The sequence below is a fragment of the Mastigoproctus giganteus genome, chromosome 5, assembly GCF_048544385.1.
Source record: "Mastigoproctus giganteus isolate SK-2022 chromosome 5, ASM4854438v1, whole genome shotgun sequence".
Lineage (NCBI taxonomy): Eukaryota > Metazoa > Arthropoda > Arachnida > Uropygi > Thelyphonidae > Mastigoproctus > Mastigoproctus giganteus.
In genome coordinates, this window is record NC_143579.1 from 222,483,660 (window position 1) to 222,504,551 (window position 20,892).

The 20,892-nt window shown below is 36.0% G+C and overlaps 1 protein-coding gene across 1 annotated transcript in view; it reads left to right on the forward strand.

The window, feature by feature from the left end:
• The first annotated feature begins 2,680 nt into the window (after nucleotides 1-2,680).
• Nucleotides 2,681-20,892, forward strand: part of LOC150086137 (WD repeat-containing protein 70) — a 106,945-nt gene continuing 88,733 nt past the window's right edge. Inside the window, exons 1-5 of the mRNA XM_090374803.1 lie at nucleotides 2,681-2,753; nucleotides 8,654-8,779; nucleotides 12,870-12,953; nucleotides 13,645-13,877; nucleotides 20,514-20,573. Coding sequence (XP_090230929.1) covers nucleotides 2,681-2,753; nucleotides 8,654-8,779; nucleotides 12,870-12,953; nucleotides 13,645-13,877; nucleotides 20,514-20,573 — 576 coding nt within the window. The remainder of the gene's footprint in view (nucleotides 2,754-8,653; nucleotides 8,780-12,869; nucleotides 12,954-13,644; nucleotides 13,878-20,513; nucleotides 20,574-20,892) is intronic.

The following is a 20,892-nucleotide window of genomic DNA, read 5'->3' on the forward strand; positions in this document are numbered from 1 at the left end:
AACTTGGGAATTTTTTTTTTGGCTGGTGCAGCATAAGCCTCAGGCTTCCTTGTACCATATGGCCATTAATAATAATAATAATAATAATTTCCTTACCTCCAGAAGTTAGAAACAATACAGATATTATTGATTTTTAATTAATGTCCTATGTTCGATATCAAATGAAACATACACGTTGAGAACTAGAGCTGTACTTCTAGCAATTTTCAAGTCAACTTGTGCAAGTGCTCTTGGAGTGATGATAATGTGGGTCACTAGACGTTAAGACGGTAGGCTCATTGATAGAAATGCAGAAAAGATGCAGCTGATGATATTTAGACCATTTGAGCGTGGGGCCTCTTCGACAGAACTGGTTGAACATGCTTGTCACTGGTCCCGAGTGACCACACTGGAAGTTCTATAGAAATGGACCCTCTACAGGGCTGGCTGTAGTGTTTATGATGCCTAATTCGTATTGTATATGAATACGCATATATATATATATATATGCAGTAATGCATCTAGCAGTGCCTGTTTTAGACAGCAGCTGTGGTGCTGGCCCTGACCTACGTTGCAATATGATATTTCATACCACATGGTTAGCTGTGTAAAAAACCTAAGTTGAGTAAAAAGAAGCCCAGCCCAGCCATTGCATGGATAATCCAATGTTCAGACATGAATTTATAAATATGTCATATCCAGAATATCAATTCATTTCCCCAAGTGTATTATGTTTGTGAATTATGTGCTCTTTGGCCAATTTTCCTCTTTTGCTGGATGAAAAACCAGAGTTTATGGGGTAGGAACCTTATTATTTATGCCTGAGACTGACTAACTCAGCCACAGAGTGAAAAAGGCCGTGAAAATTCCTTGTATCATTTACAGGTTTTGAATTTGGGCATTTCCACCCAGTGTGGGAAGGACAGTGACGATGCTACTATGTTACCACTCAGACATGAATTAAACTTCTTTGGGATGCACTGGAATGCCAGATGTAGGTGTATCTGCCAATTTGCCCCTTTTCTACAGCTGAACTATTTACTGCAATGAGGAGAAATGGACACAAATTCCTGCTGCCTACTGCAAGGAACTGGTTGAAAGTGCTCAAAGATGGGTCAACACAGTCACTGGGGCCAAAGGCCCACCTTTGGCCCCAGTTGAACATTGCAATTTGTTCATTAAGTCTGCATTTTTATGGGCTTTTTTTCACAATGTTGCTGAGTCAACGAGAATTACATGTTATTCTCCAGGAAATCTAGGTTTTTCATCCAGAAAACAACTGAAGAATGCATGCAATTGCAGACAGTACAGTGTCCTGCTATTAATATCCAGACATCTGCTTATCTACAAATGACCTTTATTTATAGAAAAATTAATAACACGTGCCTAAGCCTTTATGACAGCCCCCACTAGCCTGCAGGAAACACTACAGTGTTTTGTAAATGCCCACCAATATTTTCTGCCATTCGGACTTCAGGCTGGTGATCAGTTCAGTTCTATATTTTGTGCAGTCTCCCCACACATGAACTCGAAGATTCAATTCATCCCGGAGGTTATTTATTTATTGTACTAGACGGTCCCAGTCAGGTTTTCTGGCTTTAGGGTAAGGCTGAGTAGGTACTGGCCTAGCGGCACCAACGCCACCACCCTCCTCCCAAAAACAAAGCCTGCAAAAAAAAAAAAAAAATCCATCTGTCCCTTGCTTTAATTTTATCTGTTTCTTCTCCTTTTTTTTTTAATGAGGTTATTACATGCAGGGCAGTAAGGTCTTTCGTTTCTAAGTAATTGAAAAAAAGACAGCAACTTGGTAAGCTTCCTCATCCATTCAATGGATTATCAGTGCAATCAATTGGACGGGTTTTGTTGAAAGACCTTGATTTGGAAGATATGATAATAACTTTATCAGCCATAAAATCTCGAAAAGTTTTGCTTTAAATGTCTTATTGTCAAAAAAGTTTGTTAAGTATATTTTGTCAAATTTTGTTAACTGTTGCTTTAACATGTAGACATTTGTTTTGTATACCGTGCTTAAGAGTTTGATTTATCTTTTTTCGTTTGAATTAAAAGTTTTATTTTTTATTTTAAATTTAGTGTTATATTCTGTATATTTTTTTTTTTATAAATAAATAAAATGTAAATTAATCATTCTAAAAAATGAAAATCTTCACGTCGGCGGGAGGCGTACCCCGCCAATATCATCCTAGAAGTTCTCTATAGCATTGAATCCAAGGTTCTGGGCTGGCCAGCCCAACCTTTTGACACTCATGTGCTCAAACCAGTCCATCACAACATAAGCAGTATGACATAGAATATTGTCCTGCTGATACAGATATGAGCCTGCCACGATGTGCTGTCCCAACACAGATAACGCATTATTGTTCAGGACATCTAGACCTCAGAATTCATGGTTTTGTCCAAAACACCCAATGGTTCCAGGCAAAACCAAGAAAAACAGCTGTAGAAAATGCACTGTTTCTGACAAACTTCATTGTCATGATGGTACAGTGCAGCGGTCAGCTTTCTCTGGAAATCCCCCACACCCAGGTACTAGAGTCAGACTGATAGACTATGTACCATAAGTTACCACTCCAAAGCACAACTTTCCATTGGTCTATGATCCAAGAATGGTGGGCCTTACTCCAAACTAGAGGATTCTGGCATTTGTTTGGGTGATTAGTGGTTTGTGGACGGTTGTACGACCATGGAAACCAATATCATGCAGCTTCCTGAACATCATACTGGTGCTGATATGTGTCCCAATCATTTTACTGAAGGCTTGTGTGTGTGTGTGTGTGTGTGTGTGTGTGTGTGTGTGTGTGTGTGTGTGTGTGTGTGTGTGTGTGTGTGTGTGTGTGTGTGTGTGTGTGTGTGTGTGTGTGTGTGTGTGTGTGTGTGTGTGTGTGTGTGTGTGTGTGTGTTGCAACAACATCTACCTTCGTTCCTAGTGGATGAATCTCTTTTGGAGCTCTCATGTCATGTTCCATCAGCGCTTTGGAGGTTTCCGGCTTATTTTGACGGTTTCAGCACAAGTCCGCTTCCATTTGCAGACCACATCGCCAATCCTCGACCTAGTGATCTTTGGTGCCATTGTGATATCATACAGACGGATTGCTTATGTGACATTTTATTATTATTCCGCACTGAAAGTCTGTTAACTCCATCTATCACGTCATTTTACATTCATAGTCGTACTACTGTCTCCTCGAAGACCTACGGACATATTTATAGTTGTGACTGACACTTTGTGCTTGTGCGCGATGTGATTAATTATCAATGGAGTTGCGTCCAGATATTAATGGTGGGATAGTGTAGGTCTGTAGTAGAGGATATTGTTGTTATTATAGGATTTTAGGAGCATCAGCAACTAAGGCCATATTGCTTCGTGTATACTTTTTGTAAATTGCCTGTGTTCTATGGTTGATTTTCTGTTTGCTGGACGAAAAACCAAGGGGTAAAAAACCATGCTATCCTCGCGTGGTTTTTTTTTCGAATGGTCGAATGAGAAAGGTTAAGTAAGAAGAAATCCATAATGATATGGTACATCTGCTCCATCATATGCTATAGCGAAAAAAAATGGGCAGCAGAATTCAAATGGGAAAGAGAAAGAGGGAAAATAGCAGAATCAAACAAGGAAGATTACCCTCGCAGTGGGCGACTGCATATAACGACTAATGGTTAAGAAAATATTGTTGAAAGACACACAATCCACGGAATAGAGTGTAAGTGAAAAGCGAAGTAACTTGAAAGAACGACTTGGAGTAAAACACAGTGACAAAGGAATTTGGTCTATCAAAGATTTCTGTGACATGGGTCCCATGGTTTCTGAAACCTGATCAAACTTAGTTCGGTGCAAGGATTTCTCTGAATTTTTAACATGTTAGGAAACAGATCTGAGAAATATTTTAGCAAGATTTGTGACCATGGACACGACATAGGACTGTCATTAAGTCCCATGTTGTGTCGTGTAAAACGAACTCGTATGTTTCCAAACAATGGAAACATATATTTATCAATGATATTGATGAAGGTATATCAGGCTTAATGTCGAAGTTTGCAGATGATACAAAGGTTGGCAGGGTTGTTAATGACAGTAATGGCAGGTGCTACTGCAACAGGATCTAGATAATTTGGGCAGATGGGCTAAGAAGTGGCAACTGAAGTTTAACCTTGACAAATGCAAAGTACTACATATGGGTAGAAGTAACCCCAGAGAAACGTACCAACTGTGTGGTACTACACTTAAGGTGGTAGAAAATGAAAGAGACCTGGGAGTAATTGTGCAGGCAGATATGAGTTTTCTGAGCAATGCAGACAGGCTGCCAGGGCAGGTCATGGGGTTTTGTCAATGATATATAGGAATTTTGCTAGCAGGGAAAAGGAGGTGATTATCCCTCTGTATAAGGCAATGGTCAGGCCACGGCTTGAGTACTGCGTACAGGTCTGGAGGCCTCATTTTAGGAAGGATGTAGATTTACTTGAGCGTGTACAGAGAAGGGCAACAAGATTGGTGAGGGGAATAAAGGGACCCTCTTACCAAGAGAGGCTTAAGTTCTGCAAATTGCAGTGGCTGGAGACTAGGCACCTGCGCGGTTATCTGATTGAGGTATATAAGGCCTTGAATGGGTTGAGCACGCTGAATTCTGATGGGATCCTTCCACTTGTTCAGATTACGAATCTAAGGGGGCATAAATTCAAATTAAGAAAAGACAGATGTAGAATAGATGTGCGGAAATTTTTCTTTAGCCAGCTGGTGGTTAATTGCTGGAACAAACTTCCATCTGTCGTTGTGGAAGTTGATAGGTTGAATAAATTTAAGGAGGAACTGGACAGGCATTTGGAGGGAATGGTGTGATTTTTTTTTTTTTTTTTTTTTGGCTGATGCTGCATAAGCTCATACAATTGCTTTCTTGCATCACATGCCACTACTACTACTACTACTACTACTACTACTACTACATACGAGTTCGCCTCCTCCAAAGAAGGCAAAAAAAAAAAGTTTACTGGCTTGGAAGGCGATGTGTCAATCATTAGGGATTCTAAAAGTTTTTTGTTAGATTTTAGATATTATTTTTTTAACAGATTGTTAGTAAAAGTACTAACACTTTTAACAAATTGTTAGTAAAATTATAGACAGTTGCTACTCAGGTGTGATTTTTTTAAAAAATTATTTTCTTTTCTTCTTAATTTCATAGATGGCGCTATAATATAGCAGCACATCCAAAATAAACAGTGTGTGAAACTTTGCCTATGCTGAACTTAAATATTTGATTGATGTTTTTCAACATGCACCTCACGTGAACGTTTATTATCGGATGTTTCATTGAAAAGATTAAAATAATTTATACGCACATTAAGCCACCATATCATTAAATAATGGAAGACGACTTGGAAGAAATGAAAGCTCTACGAGGTATCGTAACAAACTTGAATAAAATTGATTACTAGTGTAATCCAATCAGTTGAAATGGGATCTAACCGAGATAAAGTCTCACTTTGTAATCACACAACATTGTGTAGTGAGCGCTGTCTCGATACACAACTGTAAGCCCAGCCCGTCGTTAACACAGGTTAAAAAGGGGTCGGCTGCGGTGGTGGAACTCCTACCATACAACCAAGTTCCGTAAGGGAATGAAGCCGCAGGAGGAGTCAGGATGGGCGGGGGGTGCTCGATGGCATGGTGTAGCTGTTAAAGATCACTTGAGACCTTTCGCAGGGGAGGGCTAAAATGTGTAGTTTCACCTCTGTGTGGGGCTCTAACAAAATTTAACTGGCTCACCCAAGGACATAGCAGCATATCCTTGACGTAGTGTAATTTTTGTCGTGATGTTTTGCAAGAAGTGCAACCTTTTTAATCAAAGAAATGGTTGTGAACTGCTGAAAAATATTTCCTGGGAATGATTATGCATCCCCTATATGCTCGTTTGGGGGAGGGGGAAATCACCCAGAGGAGGTTTGTGCAAATCCCTTGTGAAATTACTGGGGATTATCTGAGCCCTTATTAAAAAAATTAGCTTGATAAAATTTAACAGATTATATTCAGGATGTATATATAACTTATTGCCTGACTGCCATATAAAAATTTCTGTTTTTAGATAATTCAGAAGCATAATCTGGACCTGCTTGACCTTGACCAAAGAATAAATTTACCTGTCCATAAGCTTTACACAGCGTTACCTTTCTGACTCTCCTCAGTAGGCAGTTTATTAATCCTAGGGCAATTGCACCCTTAAAAGGAACACAGGTGCTCAGCAGGTGGTTAATTGCTGGAACAAACTTCCATCTGTCGTTGTGGAAGTTGACAGGTTAAATAAATTTAAGGAGGAACTGGACAGGCATTTGGAGGGAATGGTGTGATTTTTTTTTTTTTTGGCTGATACTGCATAAGCTCATACACTTGCTTTCTTGCATCACATGCCACTACTACTACAATGTCTGTTAGACACTGTTTTTATCATAAAAAAATAAAATAATTTTTTGCTTCATTGTTGAATTGAAAACAGTCTCTTATTAATTATTATTTATGTAATTTATCCCATTTCTTGTTTGAAATATCTTATGTTTTTATTTTTCAGTAACCATTATGTTGTTTTCTATAGATTTGTAAATACTGATTTGAGCAAGCGATATTACCCAGGTTAATGTTGAGTGTGACGTGATAGTAGGCACCTAAAGAGCAGACATTGAAATCACCCCAACTGCAACCACTGAAATATGTTCATCCATACCTAGAGCAGTACTAGGATTTTCTAAAGGATGGTGGGGAGCTAAAGTAGTGTTTTGGAGAATCATTAAGATTTAATCATCATGTATCAGTAAAAAAAAAAAAAAAAAAAACCATTATTTTGATCATAAGGGAAAGGACTATAGCCTCTTTGTCCTGGGACTGCCCTACCCACAACAGTATTAAGAATATGTCAAGAAAATTTCATGGCCAAAATTTAAGAGGAATTGGTGAACTGGGTTCACCAGTATGCCTGCTACCAGATTAAATATCATCTTATCCAGTTGTATTAACTAGTCATTAATTCCTTTTGCTTATTATGACTGTTGCAGAGTATAAACATAAAATTAATTATTTTTGTTTGTTTCATGTTGTGTGCATTCCAGATTTATGAGTCAAAACATATTTTTCTTATTTCAGAAATTATATATTTCATGAGTATTGAGCTCATGAAATATATTGAGTTAATTAATTAACTCAGTATTGAGTTAATTAATTAGATTTTTTTTTTTTTTATATATTTTTGTACTCTGACATCATCCTGTAAAGCACTGATCATGAAATATTTTTTATTTATCTCCTCATCCTAAAAAGGAATAAAACAACTCATGCCCATTCCACAACTTATATTTACCATAGTTTGAGAACTAAATTTATTAAAATTCTTAATGTCTAATCCCGATTGCTGTTAATTTTTGTTGTTGTTGTTATTTGGTTTTTAGGAGCATTAGCAACTAAGGCCATATTGCTCTGGGGATATGCAGTGGTCATTCCCTGACTGTTCCGCATCCTCTGTATTTGGTAGTCATGGGCTTGAACCCCGGTCTAATCAAGAAGGTTAATTCTTGTGATGCCCAGTAAGGTATATTCCACAGTTTGGCATAGTGCATTTAATTAAGAATTGCTTTGTATGTTATAATGGTCTTTACATTGAGGCAGATTTGTGATCCCCTACTGTATTTCATTCCCTGGCAATTCCATTGTTGGGGGGGAAAAAAAAAAAAAAAAAAAAAAAAGACCTTTTTTTTTTTTTTCTGATTTTAATACATTAAGAGAGAATGCAGAATTACAACTTAATTGGACCACAAGAATCAAATTTCAGAAGGAATGGTTTGATAAATACATTTGTAGGTCACCCTCCCTCCTTATCTCTGAAGCTTTGTAGCATGTAACATATAGATAACCTCAACTAATATAAAATACTGTTTGCTACATGAGGGTTGAGACTACTTTTGCTATTCGGGTTAATTGGGAATGATGTTCCTTTTCTTCGGAAAACTTTGTTTATGTATACTTAAGTATTAAATATTTTAATTTAAAACAGTCATATAGGTAGATTTTAAATGCATTACAGCGTTAGGCTGATCATAGGGAACGTTCTTTTCCCTCAGCAATCAATTAAGCTTGGTCTTATGTCCAACTTAGAGATAGATACCATTATCCGTGGTTCTGCCCAAGTTGTTATTATCTTTTTAAATAGCATAGCGTCACCCAATAGGCAAATCTAGTAAGCATTTAAAAGTCTGAGTCACCACCAGGACAGCTGCTTTGAAGCTTATTGGCTTCTCCTCAGCCACCAGGTAGCCTCTGTTAGTGAGCAGCCAAGCAAACAGCTAAGGGGTGTATGGAAGAAAAACTTCCATTTAAACATAACAACTGTTATGTGTTCATTCCTCCTTTAACTGGGTTGTGCTAACTCTATGCAATCTTATAATAAAGGATTATTGGGGATGTTAACACTGAAATTAAATACAGGCAGATTTTAAGCACATTATATTTTATGAAACAGTCATTTTTTGTTGTAATGTGGTTGATTTTAAATTTATGAACATCATAATACAGAAAACAGCCAGAGTTTTCTGTAGTCCCATAGTTTTATTTTATTTTTTCTGTTTTGTAATTTATGAAACTTCTTCAAGTTTATGATGGGAAAATTATATTTTATTTTAATAGAGAGTCGGAGATACAGAAGTAAAGATTCCTCATGGAAGGAGACAAAATCAGGAAACACTTTTCTAGAAAATATTTCAGACCAAGAAGGTGATGAAATGACTTCTGTAATGGGCTTTTCTGGCTTTGGTAAGTAACTAGATAAACATTGTAAATGTAAGCTGTATTTTAATATATTTGTTTCCTAATAACAGAATAATTTGTAATTCAAGTGTGGTGCTTGAGTTTAAAAAAATTGCATCAAATTTGATAAATTATTGTTTATACCAGTTATTTTGTATATAGAATAGCCACTATAAATGTAGGCTTTTGGAGATGCACATAAATTACTCCAGTATCATATAAACATAACTATTCTCTAATAGTGACATAAGAAGTTATGAAATAGTATCTTTATATAAATCATGTGTTCTCAAATAAGACACATGCACTTGGGGTTCCCAAACCAACTGTGCAGCCAAATCTGATGGTAGCTGGTGGTAGAAGAAGGAAATTGAAACTCTGTGAAAAGTTACCATAGCAACAGTGTGTTTTGAACATTTGTTACATGGTACCATAAAGACTTTTTTTTACAGTCAAACTTTTCAAGTTAAAAAATAATTTATTAATTAATTTTTTTCATTTGAAATCAGTGAATGCCTATAAATATTACTGTTTTTTGGTGCATAGAAGCAAGCATGCCACTAGAGGATTCGTTCTACTTTACTCTGATATTTATAGGTGATTTTTAAATTAGAGGTTAGAGTCAAAAATGACTCCATCTTTTTTAGGTATCACTGCATTCTGTGAGATTTCCTCTGAGTTAATGTAATGACCTTCAACCCATGCATGGTACCAAGTACTATAGATTCTAATACCTTTTGTATTTTTTATGAAAAAAAGACCAAATTGAATCAAAAGTTATTGATTTGCTCTCAATCAATTGAATTTCATGTTATTCAATAATGGGAGCAGGTCCAGGATATGTACCACTGAAGAAAGAAGTAAAATTATATATTAAGAACAAGACCTAGAAAAGTAGGATGAAATATGACTATTGTTTATTATTTTTTCAAGATTTTTACTAAAGTTGTTTAAATATTCCAGCTATCACAAAATTCTAGTTTCATGCAATTCAGTAAATTTAAATCATGAGAGAACTTATCCACTTTATTGTGTTGAATTTTATTCTTACATCCTTTAACTTTTATAATGAAATGTACTTTTTCTTGAGGACTCATTCAGTAGATACATCAGATAATGTATGCCAGAGGAAAACTTGAAAGTTCCCTTGAAGGCATGGAGCTGCCATTTTAAGAAGCTGTAAAGTGTTCATCTGATGAAAAAGGTGTAGGGAAGAACAATAGTATTAGTGGTGGCAAATGATGTAAGGAAGCAAGCTTACACAGCATCAGCCAAAAAAAAAACCCTACCCTCCTTATCTGTACATCCCCTCTAACAAATCCATTGTAAATTTAAATTTATGTCCCCATATGTGTGTTTTTCGAGAAAGCATAGGATGGTCAGCAGCATTTAATTTACTCAATCCATTTAAAGCCTTAAACACTTCAATCAGGTTATTGCAGGTGCCTAGTTTACAGGTGTAACAGTTTACAGAACTGAAGTCGTTCATGGTAAGAGTACCCTTTTGTGTTCTTGACTAATGTTGTTGCTCTTCCCTCCATTTATTGCAACAGATCTGCATCCTTCCAAACCTGTATGCTGTACTCAAAATGTCATAATCAGTGCCTTATACAACAGAATGGTCATCTCCTTGTCCCTGCTGACAAAAGTTTTGTATATCATTGACAGAGCCCCATGGATTGTCTTAGCAACTTATCTGCATTGATCAGAGAACTTCATGCAGACTGTACAATTACCTCTTCTTCATTCTCCATCACCTTAAGTATGATACCACTTAATTGGTATGTTATTCTGGGATTATTGCTAACCATATGCAGTACTTTACATTTATCAGTTTTAAACCTCAATTTCCACTTCTCAGCCCATCCTTAGTTGATTTGTAGTCCTGAAGTTCGATGTTTGTGTGGTATTATTTGTAGTCCCAAAGTTCGATGTTTGTGTAGTGACTTGATTGAAGTGTTTAAGGTGTGTATGTGTGTGTTGAATTCCAAAGCAACTATGGCTATGGGGTATCAGTATATCATGTCTATAATGGCTTTGAAAGCTTGAGTAAATTAAATATTGGCATTATACTTTTTCTCTCATAAGTTGCACAAACTAGTAAGAGAATTCTCTTTAACTAACAGGTTAACAACTATTGGAATAAATTACCACCCAATCTTGTTGAACTAGAGATCTTAGGCAGTACTACAGTTGGGCTAGCATATGATGCGGTAACAATTGACAAAAGGATTTTGGTAATTAAACTTCCCAAAAAAAGTTTTGTAAAATGTTAAGATGGCCATTGCCAACTATGTGTTTCAGCACATTAATGAGTAATTGTAGTGTCCTAGTGTTCAGAACCAATGATAAACTAGTATATAATGTTTGCATGTGTTGGATAAACTTTTTTGAAAATACAGTATATGTATTTAAGGTAGCATGAGGAAGATGTGTGATATTTCTTAAAGAATTCTTTTTAATTAGAAGAAATACTAGTTAATCATGTGAATTACTCTAAAGTTGAATTGGAAAATATGCACTTTAGTCAAAGCTTAAATAAAATAAAACCGGCACTCACCTCATGATCCATTTAGTTGCATGAATTATATAAAAAAGGGGGTATGAGAAGGTCTCTCTCAGATTAAAAATTAAAAACTAAAATCATAAGTTAAAAATCTTGGGTTAAAAATTAAAATTAAGCTCAGAGGAGGAAGAGGTGCACTGCGTCATCCTCTAGTTGTCAGTTTTAAAACATAAAACTGTAAAGTTATGTTTAAATGAGAATAAGGCCAATAGTCGTGAATGATGGACTTTTGTTAAAAACATCTTCAGTTGGCACTAAGGAAATGAAGGATAGAGGATCAGCATGAACTTTAAGTACCCGAAATTGCGTCATCCTTTAGTTGTCAGTTTTAAAACATAAAACTGTAAAATTATGTTTAAATGAGAATAAGGCCAGTAGTCGTGAATGATGGACTTTTGTTAAAAACATCTTCAGTTGGCACTAAGGAAATGAAGGATAGAGGATCAGCATGAACTTTAAGTACCCGAAATTGCGTCATCCTTTAGTTGTCAGTTTTAAAACATAAAACTGTAAAATTATGTTTAAATGAGAATAAGGCCAATAGTCGTGAATGATGGACTTTTGTTAAAAACATCTTCAGTTGGCACTAAGGAAATGAAGGATAGAGGATCAGCATGAACTTTAAGTACCCGAAATTGCGTCATCCTTTAGTTGTCAGTTTTAAAACATAAAACTGTAAAATTATGTTTAAATGAGAATAAGGCCAGTAGTCGTGAATGATGGACTTTTGTTAAAAACATCTTCAGTTGGCACTAAGGAAATGAAGGATAGAGGATCAGCATGAACTTTAAGTACCCGAAATTGCGTCATCCTTTAGTTGTCAGTTTTAAAACATAAAACTGTAAAATTATGTTTAAATGAGAATAAGGCCAATAGTCGTGAATGATGGACTTTTGTTAAAAACATCTTCAGTTGGCACTAAGGAAATGAAGCATAGAGGATCAGCATGAATTTTAAGTACCCGAAAACATTTCGGGTACATAAAGTTCACTTAAAGTTTCGGAATTTTAAGCTCTTGCTATTTTTAATTATAGTCTAAAATTGAATTTATTGTGCTAAAGAAATAGGTTACAGAAATTCCAGTAATCTGCATTCATGTATACTTTCAGTCCAACACAAACCCCTATGTAACAATTTGATGATGTTTCTAGATTCCTTGTGGGATCTTGTTGTCAGGCCTCCAAATGAAGGAAGGATGACTACTTTATTTATAAAACTGGGAAGAACCTGAAGGAATTGTTTAATGTTCTTCCCAGTCATATAGTATCATCTTAAATACAATTATTTTCATTCATTGCTTTTTTTTTCATTCATTATCCTTATTTGAAAAATAAAAATTGTGTAATAGAAGTAGCCACTCTTATCAGTCACCTATTTACTCTTTGTTATGCTATTATGATTTGTTTATTGAATATTTTTTGTACTACTAAATAATGGTTTTGCTCTATTTATTAATATTGAATGTAAATGAAACTTCAAGTTCATCAAAAAAAAAAATATTTTTTTCTTATAGAATTTTTTTTTTTTAAGGAAAGAAGGCAAGAACATTTGACTTAGATGCTATATTTGAGCAAACTAGGAGAACTGCTATTGAATATTCCCAAAAAACTAAAGGTGAGAAATTTTCTTATTTTCAGAAAGACTAAAGAAATTACTGAATTTCTAAATTTATTTTAAAATCTAATGCAAAGTAATAAAACAGTAAACTCCATGAAGAAAACATACACATGTAAAGGTATGAATAAATTCAGATTGTATTTACTTTATGTACTGAATAAATGTAGCATTCTACAGTGAGTGTATATTTACTCTAACCTTATACATTCTATGGAGAAAGTTGTGCTATCACTCAACTCTAAATGGTTATATATAAAAGGAAGTCTCTAACCTCAAATTTGGCTAAAAAGTCGTGGTTGTCTACCTTTGGCTGGACAGCCCCCATAGGTCAGGAGCAGGAGTGCAGTAGCATGCCCTTTGAGTAGCTGGGTTCAAGCCCATGACTGTTAAATACAATCGATCTGCTAATCTGCACTGGATCAGTGTGGCAAATAATAGTCCATTGTCCTCAGTGTCAGTTGTTGAGGAGGCTTCCATCCTGCAGTGGATTGGTAATGACTGCAGTTTGGTTTAAAATAATGCTAAATAAACTTAATAAAATCAGTTTTTTTTAATAATTAAATTTTTTTTTTGTTATCCTGATGTGAAAATTTTTTTTTGTTTAGTTATCTTAATGTGAAAAATTGTTTTTTTGTTTTTTTATGAGTATTTCTATAATGGAAATCATAACTTAAATTCTGTATTTTAGTGTCAGCTAAAGAATCTTTAAAAAATGAACACTCCGACCAGGATGACAATTCTAATTCAACTGAACCAGTATCAATTGATATGAAGGCTCCTGAAATTTCAGACGGTAATGATAGTGATGATTCTGATGATGATTTTATTGGTCCACCTCTACCACCAGATATGAAGAAGGCAAAACAAAAGTTAAAGGCCAGCGATGAAGATGATGAAGAGAGTGATGATAATATTGATGATGTAAGCACTATTTTTTTTTTTTTTTTGTTAAATTTTTGAATTTGCATCAAATGCAAATTGATGCAAATTCGTTGATGCTGAAAACCTATGTAGTGTGAAATGAAAAAAGGCATATGTTTTCTTTTGATATGCAGGGTGTTCCAAAAAAAGAAGTAACAGCTTTATTCATTAGTTATGTGAGAAATAATATATGTAGGACATAATAGTTTGTTTTATTTGACTAGTTAACAGTGTAGTTTTATTGATATTTTACATTTTATTTCCAAGTAGTGTTACTAAAGAATAATCCTATAGTATAGAAGATAGCTGTACTGCTAATAAAGGCCCATTTCAGGTTGGTGGCCATAGACTTAATGATGAGATATGCAGACAGTGAAACTGATGAACGTGAAGAGATACGGTCCATCTCTTCATCTTACCATCATGAAAGAATATGGCGTATATAAAAAATTTTATGATTTAGTACAACATTCTTCCACTCCCTCCCCACCATCCTAACTGTTACTCAATCTTACATCAGTGTTTTTTTTTTTTTTGTTTTTTTTTTATGAAAACCCCAAACATGAGAGGTATTAGAACCTATAGTACTTAGTACCGTGCACGGGTTGGAGGTTGAGAAGATGAAAGAAGATATTTGTTGACATTAGACTTGAACTTCTGTAGACTGTAATTTTCAGGAAAATGTTCCAGAAAATGGCAGTTGAATGAATAAACAAGGAAGATGAAAGGTTGGTTTTCTGAGTTTGAAGTTGGACAGTAAATGGATGTTGGCCAGTGACGGCACGTGTTCAGACTGTTTTGAAATAAAGAGCAGGAATTATAGAAGCCAATTCAGAAGAACAGTGCCCATGAAAGTATCTGTAGAAAAGGCATGTAGCAGAAACAGAATGTCTATGAGACAGAGAGTGGAGAGACTCTGTTAGAGATTAGTCATTAATTAACCTAACTGCCCTCTTCTGAATGGAATCTAGAAGCCTGAGAGAGGTTTTGGGGGCACCATCCCAGATGTGGGAACAATATTCTATGGTACGGTGGATTTGCGATTTGTACAGAGCGAACAGCTGTTTGTAAGAAAATTAACACCAGGAGCAAAAGAGTAAACCAAGTTTTTTAGATGCAGAGGAAGCAATATTTGTAATGTGCTTGTGCCAAGACAGATTAGAAGTAAGGGTAATTCCCAAAAGAGATATATCATCTTGTCTAGAAATCGGAGTGTCACCAAAGATAAGCATAGGAGCAGAAGAATCCTTTTTGCGAGATATAAGACAGGACTGAGTTTTAGAAGGATTGAAATCAACTAAGTTGTCTTTGCCCCACTGGAGATCAGCATTTAAGGAATTGGTAGTGGATATTCGAGAAGTTGAAGCTGATTGAGCAGAGCAAGGTTTCTCAAACTGAAAAGTGGAATGCAATGTGCTATCATCAGCAAAACTATGGATAGGATTTCTGGTTAATGGAAGAAGGTCATTAATATACAAGAGGAAAAGAGTAGGGGTAAGAACTGAGCCTTGGGGGACACCAGCATTAGTGGAGAAGTTAGAAGACAGAGAGCCATCTATCATCACCCTCAGTGAGTGATCAGAGAGAAAACTGGATAAACAATTACAAAAAACAGTTGGCAAACCATACGATGGAAGCTTATTTAGAAGACCTTTATGCCAAACATGATCTAAAGCCTTTGAGATGTCAAGAGCAACTGCTTGTTGTTGTTGTTATTTGGTTTTTTAGGTGCATTAGCAACTAAGGCCATATTGCTTAGCGGATATGCGGTGGTCATTCCCTGACCTATCCGCATCCTCCGTATTTGGTGGTCACGGGCTTGAACCCCGGTTTAATCAAGAAGCGCGTGCTATGCACTGCTGCTCCTGGCTATGGAGGTGCCGCAACTGCTTGTGTTTCACCGAACTTTTCTGTTGAATTTGCCCATAAATGGGTAATGTAAGCCAGAATATCACCAGTGGATCAACACTGATATAATCTATACTGGCGATCATTGTTCAGATGGAAGGTTTCTAGATAGTTTAAAAGTTGGCAGTTAATTGAGTTCTCCATTACTTTAGAGAGAGTAGAAGTAATTGTAATAGGATGATAATTGGGTGGGAAGGATTTGTCACCCTTTTTAGGAACTGGCTAGATGTGAGCAAATATGCAATCAGAAGAAAAAACACCTTTGGAATAAGAAAGTAAAAAAAGGCGGCAAAGAACTGGAGTAAGTTCAGGAGCGCAGGTTTTGAGAACAAATGGAGAAATACCATCAGGACCTGGAGCTTTCTTAGCATCAGTATTCGTCAAAATCCTTCTGACATCCTTTTAATGGAAGACCACAGGAGGCATTGAATGGAGTGTGCTGGGAATGGTGGGAGGTGCTTTATCAAGATAACTAATTACATGAGTTGGAAAAAAATGGGATGCTTGCAGGTCAGCTTTATCCTTGACTGAAGTGACAATAGAACTATCTGGTTTTGACAGAGGTGGGAGCAGAGATGGCAGAAGTTGCAGCCAATAGCTTTGGCAAGAGACCAGAATGATCGGCTACCATTAGGAGAAGAAGCAAGTTTTCTACTCTTAGCCTGTTCAAACTCTAGTTTGGACTGATTAATAACTGCTTTACAATTGTGTGCCCTCTGATGTAGGCAGAAAATGAAACTGAAGAATTGGAAACAAGCCAATTAGGTTATGCAACATTCTTCTCTTGAACAGCCTTACACATTTATTAGAAAACCAAGGTTTAGATAAAGGATGAGATTTTAAGGTGGAGTGTGGAATAAAGCATTCCATTCCTACAAGAATAATTTCACTGACACGATCTGAGCAAACGTTGACATCAGAAGTTTTGAAATAGTAATCCGACCAAGGAAAAGAAGAAAAGAAATCTCTCAGGTCATCCCATTTTGCATTCTTGTAATGCCAAACAACACGAGGTTGGGAATAGCCATGAGATAAAGGCTCCATTGGAGAAGAGACAATCACCAAGTTGTGATCTGAGGTGCCTAAAGGACTACTCACTTAGAAGGGTTGTTTGTGAGAAAAAGATCAAGCATGTTGGCTGTATGGTTAGGATTGTCCAGTATTCTGGTAGGTAAATGAATAATCTGTGCGAGGTCATTAGTAATTTCAAAAGCCTCGGCATCTCGACCTGCTGGGTCTGTGTGACTAGAAAATGGAAACCAGCTGCAGTTGTGAACATTAAAATCACCAAGGAAAATTACCTCACTGTTAGGAAAGTTGAACTGGAGAAAGTCAAGTTGAAAAGAAAAAAAGTCAGAGTTCCAAGTGATTAGTGGAGTTGCGAGAACGGTAGAGACAACAAATGAATTTGACAGAATGAGGTAGAGAGATTTTAAGCTAGAGAAGATTAGAAAGAGCAGATATCAAATTACCAAGTCTCTGATAGGGAATATCGGAACTGACATATGCATAAGTACCACCTTTCAGGTGAAAGGAATCATACAGCGAATAATTTGGGCAACTGAGATAGCAGTGGTTGAATCAACTGATAACTGAGATTCTGTCAGAAAAGTACATGGGGTTTGGCAGACTGTAAGTGGAAATGGACATCATTGAGATTAGAACTGAGACTATAAAAATTTATGAAATTTACTAGGAAATGTTTGGGAGGTTTAGATCTTCTGCAGATAAGTTTGCTCTATTAGTTTGACAATTCATGGTGTATTCAATAGTAAGAAAAAGTGGGGAGGGGAATATGCTGTATGAAGTAATGAAATTTTTGGATATGGCTTACATATGGTAAGAATATACCCAGATCCCTGACATAACATGGCCTCGACAATTCCACCCGCCACATACACACTACTCGGACTTCCTCCAGTCACTATCTGGCAGAGTAGTGGTAGCAAGGTTATACACTAGCTGATCCAGAAGCCTCCTAGAGAGCTACCAATAGGTTCAGTCCGTTGTAGTGATTAGCTGCTGGCCTGCGAACACAGTTTTAGAGTTGTACCCTCAAAATGTAAGGAAGTTTGGATCTCACCATGGTGTGTTCATCATAACCTCAAAAGACATCAATCATACTGCATGATGGAAGAGATGGGGGGTGACTGGAACTTAGCTCTGGAGACTAAACATGGGTTCCACCACTTCAAGCCTCCAATAAGCAAAGCCAATATGCACTGGTTGATGAGAGTCATCTACCACCTAGTATTGCTTGGTAAACACAGAGGGGCAGCATTCTTCTGTGAAGTGTGGGTGCCACACCTCGACCCCTGCTTATGTTGGTTCACACCTGGGTGGTCACCCACAGTGTGCTTGTGCATGGGGGTTACACCCATGATTACTAACAGTCCCACCATCGTGAAGGTGCAAGCAGAGGATTTGGCTGCCACAGACTGTCTGGACTTCGCCGAAATTAGGTCCACTTGACTTGGTCTACAATTAGGTCTACTCTGCCAGATAGTGACTGGTTTTAGACTCCCAGGTAGCAAGCACAGCTTGTGTGACATATCTGAGAGAATGTCTGCGACAGCCTCAAGGCCTCCGTAGCCAGGTGGACAGGAGCAGCAGTGCGTAGCACACGCTTCTTGATTAGACTGGGGTTCGAGCCCATAACCACCAAATACGGAGGATGCAGAAAGGACAAGGGACAAGGTATTCTTGTATTGATTGCGGCCTCCAAGGTTACCCCTATATACCGCTGTAGCATCTGTAGGTTATTTATAGCCGGAAAGTGTGTGTAAGTGTGTGTATGTAAGTATATATGTGTGTTGTGATGGTTGTTGTTTGCTGGCCCTGGAGTCTTAGTAGCTGGAAGGCAGGGAGCAAGCTACCCGCATCCCAACTCCCATCCCTAGCCACGTGGAGGAGCTCCAGGAACAATCTAAATTACACTAAGTGGGATTCCAACAAGTGGAATCCCGATTATAATAAATAAGGAATAGGGAGGAGAAAATAGGAGAAAAGAAAGTAGAAGAAGAAAAGAGAGCAAAACACTCTCTCAGGAAAAAGAAGAAATAGGAAAGAGGAAAACACTAGTTGGAAAATCTAACAAGCGAGAGAGCTTGAAGAGGTAAAATTTTGAAGCCCGAAGGCTTGTAATTTTGAAAGAAAGATTCTCCTAGCTGGGAAGGAAGCCCAACCTGCACCGACAAGGGGAAAAAGAAAAGTCTCAAGGAAAGAACATAGGTAATGTACAAGTGGCTATTAGATAGCCACTTAAAAGAATAAATTAAGATAAATAATAAATACTTATGTCACCGATATGAAACATAGCAGTAAACGTATTAACAAATTACACTGCATAAGCAGAGAGTAAAATATACAATATTTACAAAATAAGTAATTAAAATCTTAGCTGAAAAACCAGTCAACCAAGAAATTAACAGAAATAGTCAACTAGAAGAAATGCAGAAACATATATGCAAAACACAAAGAGACAAACAGAACTCACCCAAGGCAAAGATATGCCAAAGGCAAAACCAATAAATTAGTTAACCAAATCAAAAGCAATTCTAAATTTAAATCTAAGTATAACAAATCAAAATAATAAGTTAAATATTAAACAATAATTAATGAATATGCAGAGAAAATCTCTGCACAAGTAATCTAATCTATATACATATGTACATAACCAGACAATGACCACCGCATATCCCCAGAGCAATATGGCCTTAGTTGCTAATGCTCCTAAAAACCAAATAACAACAATAACAGCGACAGCCTCAAGGACCAAGGTGTATCATGAATAGTCAAACTAATGGAAGAGATTAGATAATAAATGCTTCTCTGAATTTTATTTTTCTCTCTTGCTAACTTGGGAAAGCTATGTTCCCTCTGTGACAGCAACAGGCTTGGGCATATGCTCATTTTAGAAACATTGTTATCCATGAGTCGATCAAAATTACTAATATCACTCATAATAACATTGTCACCTCTTTGACAATGTTATTTCTTTAATTGTGTATTTAACTGGAGGATTTTCTTGGAAGCAAACTTCCATTTAAGTTGTGCTTCCTTTTTTGGCACCTTCAAACTTTAAAAAAAAAAAAAAAAATTAAAAGATTTTATTAAATTAAACTGAACATATGTTGAGTATTATAAACATGATAAACATAGTAATAGCATGATAATAGCATGATAATTAATGCTGTCATTAATGAAATTTAATGATGCTGTGTTGAACACACGAAAAAAAAAACGCTGATTACTACATCAAGAGGAAGGAAGGTTATATCTGGGTGATGTAAGCAGGAAAGAATTTTAAATAGGAGACATTAAAAAATGCATTAGGATTGACTATGGAGCTAGAAGAGTGAGTGTTAAAAGCAGGAGACCACTATAAATGGGAGCATTATAATTAGAGCTTACCATATAATATGGTAAGCTCATATTATATTTATTAATACAATTATTAAATTATAATTATTAAATATTATATTTATTTTCATATTTATATGAAATGTTATATCATTTTCTTTTTAATATATATATTTTTAGTTGCTTAGTAATGGACATTGTTGTCTACAACATTGTATTTTATTTCTTGCCATAGTAGAACAAAAACTCTACATTATTTAATAGTAGCATAGAACTTGAAAAATAAACAGCATGCATTATCTGCTATATAAGAATATATATTTATGCCATTTATTAAAATATACACATAACTGTCTATTTTTATAGAGTCGATACAATACAATTCCGGCTAGCCATGAAGTTTGTTTAGAACACGGATCCAAAACTGTAAGTTTTTTTGCCGTTTTAATCTGAATTTACTGTAAAAATAATTAAATAAAAAATTTCTAGTTGTTAATTCATGAGAAAATTCAATTGCCACTAATACAGGTATGCCCTGATTTACGCTGTAGTTACTTTCTGCCTCCTGAGGGTCATTAGCTGAAGCTGCATAAATTGAGGAAGAATTATAATGTATTTAAATGAGATAGGTTCCTTCACTACAAAAATTGAACCATAAGAACCATATAAGTATTTTTATATTAAATATTTGTGGTTATTTTATAATTATGAGATATAAATGATATTTATAGATAAAATACAAGTA